Raw genomic sequence first — 9,208 nt, forward strand, 5'->3', positions numbered from 1 at the left:
ATGGGTCTCTGTGGGTCGCTATGGGTCTCTATGGGTCCCTATGGTCTCTATGGGTCTCTATGGGTCTCTATGGGTCTCTATGGTCTCTATGGGTCTCTATGGGTCCCTATGGGTCAGCACAACTCACTTATGGGTCGCACCCTTTATTGCGGCTCCAACACCTGGGTCACAGCCCAGCCCCACACCTGTGGGTCCCAAACCCTCCCCCCCCCCCCCCAGCCCCACACTTGTGGGGCAGCCCCACACGTCAGGCCGGGTCTCCGTAGTCCCAGAGGCGGATGGAGCCGTCCCACTGTGGGGAGATGTGGGGCAGCCCCATAAGTGACACTGCGGACACCCACACCCCCCCCCAGCCCCACAAGTGCCCCATAGAGCCCCCCCACAATGCCCCATAGCGACCCCCAAGTGCCCCATAGTGACCCCCAAGAGCCCCATAGAGCCCCAGGTGTGACCCACAGAGCCCCACAAGTCCACCCAGCGCCCCATAAGTGACCCCCCAAGTGCCCCATAAGTGCCCCATGGAGGCCCATAGGTGCCCCACAGTGACCCCCAAGAGCCCCATGTGTGCCCCATAGAGCCCCATAAGTCCACCCAGTGTCCCATAAGTGACCCCCAAGTGCCCCATGGAGGCCCATAGGTGCCCCACAGTGACCCCCAAGAGCCCCATGTGTGCCCCATAGAGCCCCATGAACCCACCCAGTGCCCCATAGAGCCCCATAAGTCCACCCTCTGCCCCATAGAGCCCCCCCGGCCCCGCCCCCGGAAGCCCCGCCCACCGAGGCGCTGGCCAGCCAATCCCCGCGCGGGTGCCAGCTGACGTCACGCACGCAGGCGCCGTGATTGGCCAATCGCCGCACGACCCGCCCCGTCAGCACGTCGTACACTGCAACGGGATTGGGCGCCCCACTGTGACCCCCAAGTGCCCCACAGAGACCCCCAAGTGCCCCATAGAGACCCCCCAGTGCACCATAGAGACCCCCCAAGAACCCCATAGAGCCCCATAAGTGCCCCATAGAGCCCCAAGTGCCCCATAGAGCCCCATAAGTGCCCCATAGTGACCCCCGAGTACCCCATAGAGCCCCATAAGTGCCCCATAGTGACCTCCCAAGCACCCCATAGAGCCCCATAAGTGCCCCATAGAGCCCCATAATGACCCCCCAAGTGCCCCATAGAGCCCCATAAGTGCCCCATAGAGCCCCCCAAGTACCCCATAGTGACCCCCAAGTGCCCCATAGAGCCCCATAGGTGCCCCATAGGGACTCCCAAGTGCCCCATAGAGCCCCATAAGTGCCCCATAGAGCCCCATTGAGCCCCATAGGTGCCCCACAGCCCCCCCCATTCACTTTAACCCCCCCCGCACAGGCCCCGCCCCCCGTTCCCCTTCCGACCAATCACGGCGCCCGTGGCGCAGGCGGCGCTCAGGTATTGGCCGCCGGCGGGGCCGGGGGGCGGGGCCAGGCGGGCGCGCAGCAGCGTGTGCAGGACCACGTGACCCCGGAACGTCATCAGCGAGCGGTCGCCCGGCAACGGCGCCGGATTGGCTGGGAGGGAGAAACGGGGGCCAATGGGAGAGCGGGACTCATCCCATTGATCTCCATTGACCCCATTGCCCCCATTGCCCCCATTGACCTCATTTACTCCCATTGCCCCCATTGACCCCCATTGACTCCCATTGACCCCATTGCCCCATTGATCGCCACTGCCCCCCATTGACCCCCATTGCCCCCCATTTATCCCCATTGACCCCCATTGACCGCATTGCCCCCATTGCCCCCATTGCCCCCCATTGACGCCATTGCCCCCATTGCCCCCCATTGATCCCATTGCCCCCCATTGCCCCCCATTGATCCCATTGACCCCCACTGCCCCCCATTGACCCCACTGCCCCCCATTGCCCCCCATTGATCCCCATTGCCCCCATTGACCCCATTGCCCCCCATTGCCCCCATTGCCCCCATTGATCCCCATTGACCCCCACTGCCCCCCATTGACCCCACTGCCCCCCATTGGCCCCATTGATCCCCATTGCCCCCATTGCCCCCCATTGCCCCCATTGCCCCCCACTGCCCCCCATTGCCCCCCACTGCCCCCCATTGCCCCCATTGCCCCCCATTGGTTCCCTCAGTGTCTCCCCGTCCCTCTCCCTTCTCCCCCTAAGCCCCGCCCCCATGTCCAGGCCCCGCCCCTCACCGGTGGGCGGGGCTGGCTGCCAGCGGTAATCCCAGCTCTGATTGGCCACGGCGCGGCGCGCGGCGGCCATGACGGTCGGGCCGGCCGGGAGCCGCAGGTCCCAGAGCTTCGCTGATTGGTCCTTGGAGTTGGTCACAAGGTACCGCCCGTCACCCTGGGGAACAGACCGGCCAATAGGGACCAGGGACCACCCATCGACCCCACTGACCCCATTGACCCCCACTGACCCCCACTGACCCCATTAATCCCATTGACCCCATTGACCCCCATTGACCCCCATTAATCCCATTGACTCCCATTGACCCCCATTGATCCCCATTGCCCCCATTGACCTCCACTGACCCCCACTGACTTCATTGTGCCCCTCTGACCCCATTGATCCCCATTGACTCCCATTGATCTGCATTGACCCCCATTGATTCCCATTGCCCTCCATTGCCCCCCATTGACCCCATTGACTCCCATTGATCCCCATTGACCCCCATTGACCCCCACTGACACCCATTGGCCTCATTGATCCCCATTGGCCCCTATTGACCCTCATTGACCCCAGTGATCCCCATTGACTCCGATTGACCCCGTTGATCCCTATTGACCCCATTGCCCCCCATTGACTCCCATTGAATCCCATTGTCCCCCATTGACCCCCATTGCCCCTTATTGACCCCATTGACCTCCACTGACCCCCATTGACTTCATTGTGCTCCTCTGACCCCATTGATCCCCATTGATTCCCATTGACCCCCATTGACCCCCACTGACACCCATTGGCCTCATTGATCCCCATTGGCCCCCATTGACTCTCATTGACCCCATTGATCCCCATTGATCCCCATTGCCCCCCATTGATCCCCATTGCCCCCCATTGACTCCCATTGCCCCCCAGTGACTCCCATTGCCCCTCATTGCCCCCCATTGCCCCCATTGAGTCCCATTGCTCCCCATTGAGCCCCATTGACTCCCATTGCCCGCCATTGCCCCCCATTGACCCTTATTGACCCCATTGACCCCATTGCCCCCTTTGCCCCCTTTGACTCCCATTGATCCCCATTGACCCCATTACCCTCCATTGACTTCCACTGGTCTTCATTGACCCCCATTGCCCCCATTGCCCCCCATTGAACCCCATTGATCCCCATTGACCCCCATTGACTCCCATTGATCCCCATTGCCCCCCATTGACCCCCATTGCCCCCATGTCCCCCCATTGCCCCCATTGCCCCATTTCCCCCATTTCCCCCATTGCCCCCCTGTCCCCCCATTACCCCATTGCCCCCATTGCCCCCCATTGCCCCCATTGCCCCCCTGTCCCCCCATTCCCCCATGTCCCCCCATTGCCCCATTGCCCCACCCGGGGGTGCAGGAAGGTGATCCCGTCGCGGTGCCCGGCCAAGGTCACCACGGGGCGGGGCCGCCCGTCCCCGTCGGGCGCCTCCTGCAGGAGCCGCCGGTCCCAGCCCCGGCAGACGCCGTCGTCCCCCCCGGACAGCACCAGCTGCCCCTCCCCCCCGTCCAGCGCCACCGCGTTCACGTCGTCCTCGTGCGCCGACACCTGGGGGCAAAGGGCAAAGGGCAACGGGGTCAGGGGGGGATACAGCCAGCCCTGTTGCTCGGGGTTGACCACGCCCACTGGGTGGGCACGCGCCTTATTGGGCGCCGCTTGACCCCGCCCTCTCTGTTCCCTCCTATGAACCCCATTGATCTCCGTTGACCCCCATCGACCCCATTGGCTCCCATTGACTCCCATTGACCGCCATTGACCCCCATTGGCCCCCATTGATTCCCATTGAACCCCATTGATCTCCATTGACCCCCCTTGACCCTATTGACTCCCATTGACCCCATTGATCCCCCTTGATCCCCATTGATCCCATTGACCCCATGGACCCTCATTGACCCCCATTGACTCAATTGACCCCCATTGACCCCATTGACTCCCATTGACCCTATTGATCCCCATTGACCCCCATTGATCCCCCTTGATCCCCATTGATCGCATTGACCCCATGGACCCTCATTGACCCCCATTGACTCCATTGACCCCCATTGACTCCCATTGACCCCATTGATCTCCATTGACTCCCATTGACCCCATTGATGTCCATTGACCCCCATTGACTCCCATTGACCCCATTGACTCCCATTGATCCCCATTGACCCCATTGGCCCCATTGACCCCCATTGACCCCATTGATCCGCATTGATCCCACTTCCCCCCATTGACCCCCATTGCCCCCCATTGATCCCCATTGACCCCCCCAGTGACCCCGCGGTGACCTCTGACCTTGAGCACCCTCCTCATGGCCCCCAGGTCGTAGCCGTAGATGCAGCCGTCGTTGGCCCCGCCCAGCACGGCCCCGCCCCCCGGCGCCACGGCCAATGAGAAGATGGCGAAGCGGCGCTCGCGGGGGCTGGGAAGGGGGCGGGGCTTGGACCGGAGGCCACGCCCACAAACACAGAGACAGACACACAGGCCCTCCCATTGACCCCATTGACTCCCATTGACCCCATTGCCCCCCATTGATCCCCATTGCCCCCATAGACCCCAATTGACCCCATTGACTCCCATTGACCCCATAGACCCCCATAGACCCCCACTGATCCCCATTGCCCCCCATTGACTCCCATTGACCCCATAGACCCTCACTGACCCCCATTGCTCCATAACCCTATTGACCCATTGATCCCCATTGACCTCCTTTGCCCCCATTGATCCCCATTGTCCCCCATTGACTCCCATCGCCCCCCATTGCCCCCATTGACCCCAATTGATTCCAATTGATCCCATTGACTTCCAATGACCGCCATTGAGTTCCAGTGCCCCCATTGCCCCCCATTGACCCCCATTGCCCCCCATTGACCCCCATTGCCCCCCATTGATCCCCATTACCCCATTGCCCCCATTGCCCCCATTGCCCCATTCCCCCCCATTCCCACCGCAGATCCAGCGCCGTGTGGGTGTCGCCCTCCCCGTAGACGTCAATCATATGAACTGGGCGGGGCCAGAGGCAGAGCGGGCGGAGCCTCATTACCTTCTGGCCACGCCCCCAATCCCTAACCCCACCCCACCCCCCCCCCCATAGAAACCAATGGCACCAGGCACCCCATGGGGGTCTGGCCACGCCCCCTCCCCTTGGCCACGCCCCCTCCCCTTGGCCACGCCCCTCACCGTAGTCGGACCAGCTGCAATAGAAGCAGCGCCCCCCATCGGGGCTGAACACGACGTCCAGGATGCTCCAGCCCACGTCCCGGCCCGCGAACGTGCGCAGCAGCTTCATCCCCCCCCCCGCGGCACCGGTACAGCCGCAGGGTTTGGTCTGCACGGCGACATTTGGGGAGAAAACGCCGCGTTTTGGGGCTTTTCTTTTGGAACAGCGCGGCGCTGATTGGCTGCGCCAGCCCGAGGGCGCGTCCTGATTGGCCGCGCCGCGCGTCGCTCAGCGTGTCGTCCCGCCCGCGCGCTTCCCGCCGCGCCGCTTTAGTGGGGGGGGGGGGGGCGTTTCCGCGGCGCCGGCTGAGGTGGACGGGCTCTGATTGGCTGGGAAACCCGGGCTCTTCCCCCCCCCGCACTCCTATTGGCTACGCCGTGGCCGCGCCGCGCTCCCATTGGCCGCGCGCCTTGTCCCTCAGCGCTTCCCGCCTCACCGCGGGAGGGCGGAACTTTTAATCCCCCCCCCTTTCGCTCCTATTGGCTCCGCGCGGGCCGCCCCGCGCTCTGATTGGCCAGCCTCCCTTTCCCTCAGCGCTTCGCGCCGCGGCGCGGGAGGGCGGGCGTTTTGCCCGCTCGCCGCGCTCCTATTGGCTCCGCGGGGGCCGCGCCGCGCTGCGATTGGCCCGGAGCGCCGCCGCTCAGCGCCTCACCTTGGCAGGCGGACACGAAGGCGTCGCCATTGGGGTCGAAGACGCCGCAGAACGCTTTTTGCGGGTAGGAGTCGGCGAAGGCGACGCGGTTGGGGAGGAAACTGGGGCGGGGACACCAGTATGAACCAGTACGAACCAGTACGGAGCGGGAAAAGGGGGGAGGGAGGGAGGGAGGCGCTTACTGGGAGCTCAGGCGCGTTTGTTCCCCCGGGGAGAAACTGCTGTGGCGGCAACGGCCCCACTGGCGCTGCGGGAGGGACCCATGGGGACCATAGGGACACATAGGGACCCATAGGGACCATAGGGACCCATAGGGAGCCATAGAGACCCATAGGGACCCATAGGGACACATAGAGACCCATAGGGACACATAGAGACCCATAGGAACCCATAGAGACCCATAGGGAACCATAGAGACCCACAGGGACCCATAGGGAGCCACAGGGACCCATAGAGACCCATAGGGAGCCTTAGAGACCCATAGGGAGCCTTAGAGACCCATAGGAACCCATAGAGACCCATAGGGAACCATAGAGAGCCATAGGGACCCATAGGGACACATAGGGACCATAAAGACCCATAGACCCCCATAGGGACCCATAGCACCCCATATCACCCCATAGAGACCCATAAACCCCCATAGAGACCCATAGCACCCCATATCACCCCATAGGGACACAGGGCACCCCATATCACCCCATAGAGACCCATAGGGACCCATAGCACCCCATAGACCCCCACAGAGACCCATAGAGACCCACAGACCCCCATAGAGACCCACAGACCCCCATAGAGACCCATAGACCCCCATATCACCCCATATCACCCCATATCACCCCATAGAGACCCATAGACCCCCATAGCGCCCCATACAGACCCATAGACACCCACAGCGCCCCCTATCTCACCTGCGCCAGCATGCGGGGCAGATTCTCCTCCTGGGGGGCGGGTCCCCCCGGGCCCCTCCCCCGCCCCAGCTCCAACTGCAGCCGCAGCTCGTGATTGGCCAGAGGGGGCGGGGCTGGGGGCGGGGCCATGAGGTCAGAGACCACGCCCCAAAAGGGACCCAGGAGTGCCCCAAGGGACCCAAATGGGGGACCCAGGAGTGCCCCAAGGGACTCAAATAGGGGACCCAGGAGTGCCCCAATGGATCCAAATAGGGGACCCAGGAGTGCCCCAAGGGACCCAGGAGTGCCCCAAGGGACTCAAATGGGGGACCCAGGAGTGCCCCAAGGGACTCAAATAGGGGACCCAGGAGTGCCCCAAGGGACTCAAATGGGGGACCCAGGAGTGCCCCAAGGGACTCAAATGGGGGACCCAGGAGTGCCCCAAGGGACCCAAATGGGGGACCCAGGAGTGCCCCAAGGGACCCAGGAGTGCCCCAATGGACCCAAATGGGGGACCCAGGAGTGCCCCAAGGGACTCAAATAGGGGACCCAGGAGTGCCCCAAGGGACCCAGGAGTGCCCCAATGGACCCAAATAGGGGACCCAGGAGTTCAGGGGGGACCCAGGAGTTCGGGAAAGGGACCCAGGAGTGCCCAAGGGACCCAGGAGTTCGAGAGGGACCCAGGAGTGCCCCAATGGACCCAGGAGTTCGGGAGGGACCCAGGAGTGCCCCAAAGGACCCAGGAGTGCCCCAAGGGACCCAGGAGTTCCCCAAGGGACCCAGGAGTTCGGGAGGGACCCGGGCGTCCGGCGTTACCTGTGGCCCCGCCCCCTCCGGCTGGCTCCGCCCCCTCGTGGTGCCGCTCCCTGCGGGCCCAGCAGGGGGCGCTGATCGCGGGGTCTCCAAAAGCCCCGAATCTCGCCCAAAATGCCCCAAACCCCCGGGTTTTTTTGGGGGGGGGGGAGTTTGTTTTGGTTTCTTTACCTCCGCAGCAGCTCCGCCAATCCCAGCGCCAGCTCCGCTTCCTGTGACGTCACTTCCTGCTCCCGCCGGCCCCTCCCCCCACCGTGAGAACCCATGGGGGACCTGGGGGGGGAGGGGCCACTTCCTGTTTACATCCGCACCCCCTCCCCCTTCCCCAAATTCCAGCCAATCAGGAGCGTCCGTGCGCCCCCCCCACCTGTCGGTGTCGCCGCCGCTCTGCTGGGAACAGGAAGGGGCGGGGCTTGGGGGCGGGGCGGGGCCCGATTGGTCGAGAACGCTGTCATGTGATCAGAGAATCGCCCCGCCCTGCGTGTCCCCCACCCCCCGGACTCCTGGGTCCCTTGGGGCACTCCTGGGTCCCTCCCGAACTCCTGGGTCCCTTGGGGCACTCCTGGGTCCCCCCCGAACTCCTGGGTCCCTTGGGGCACCCCCATTTGTCGCCTCCATGATTTTCTTCTTGCTTAATTAACGGCGAGCGGGGCGCTAATTAATTAGGAAGGTTAATTAAGAGCGTTTCGTGGCGCTTTCTGGCTCTGGCGGCGCGGAATCTGCCTAGCAACGCGCGCTGATTGGCCGCGCGTTGGTGAGGGGGTCGTAATCTGCCTAGCAACGCGCGCTGATTGGCCGCGCTTGAAGGGGTCGCGTAATCTGCCCAGCAACGCGCGCTGATTGGCCGCGCTTTTGAGGGCCGTAATCTGCCTAGCAACGCGCGCTGATTGGCCGCGCTTTTGAGGGCCGTAATCTGCCTAGCAACGCGCGCTGATTGGCCGCGGGGCGTAAAACCCCATAAAATTAAAAATAGGCCCCCAAATTGACCCGAATCGCCCCAAAATGAACCCAAACCGCCTTAAAAAACAGCAGGAAACAGCGTTAAAAAATCCGCGAAAATAAGGGCACAAAAACGGGGCTTTTCGCCCAAAAATAAGGATTTAAAGCAAAAAAAGCGAATAAGTAGAAAATCCCCTCAAGAAAACGAGGTTGAAAGCCCCAAAAATGAGGAATTTACACCCAAAAATAGAAGGGTTTGGGGCAAAAAACGGGGATTTCGGGGGGGGGGGGGGGAGGGCTCATTTTGGTGCCTTTTAGTGAAGCAGGCCCCAAGATGGCGGCGGTTGCCATGGCGATGGCGGGCGGGGTGACGCTAGCGCTCAAAATGGCGTCGGTCGCCATGGAGATGGGGGGGACGGGGAGCGCCAGGAGTTAAAATGGCGCCGGTTGCTATGGGGATTGGGGAGGGTGCGCCCGCAGCCAAGATGGCGGCGCGTGGCTACGGAAGGGGCGGGGCG

The 9,208-nt window shown here is 63.2% G+C and overlaps 1 protein-coding gene across 1 annotated transcript; it reads right to left on the minus strand.

Moving 5' to 3' along the window:
- Positions 1 to 174: 174 nt before the first annotated feature.
- On the minus strand, positions 175 to 8,156 carry DCAF11 (DDB1 and CUL4 associated factor 11). Its single transcript, XM_071801431.1, is given in 15 exon segments — positions 175 to 292; positions 777 to 883; positions 1,389 to 1,541; positions 2,191 to 2,344; positions 3,542 to 3,742; positions 4,475 to 4,601; positions 5,128 to 5,182; positions 5,360 to 5,477; positions 5,479 to 5,507; positions 6,052 to 6,152; positions 6,234 to 6,298; positions 6,960 to 7,072; positions 7,755 to 7,804; positions 7,923 to 8,024; positions 8,119 to 8,156. Coding segments are annotated over 14 exon segments (1,413 nt in total). The 5' UTR covers positions 8,018 to 8,024; positions 8,119 to 8,156; the 3' UTR covers positions 175 to 247.
- Between the last annotated feature and the right edge of the window lie 1,052 nt (positions 8,157 to 9,208).

This window comes from Patagioenas fasciata, chromosome 38, assembly GCF_037038585.1.
Source record: "Patagioenas fasciata isolate bPatFas1 chromosome 38, bPatFas1.hap1, whole genome shotgun sequence".
In the NCBI taxonomy this organism is placed as follows: domain Eukaryota; kingdom Metazoa; phylum Chordata; class Aves; order Columbiformes; family Columbidae; genus Patagioenas; species Patagioenas fasciata.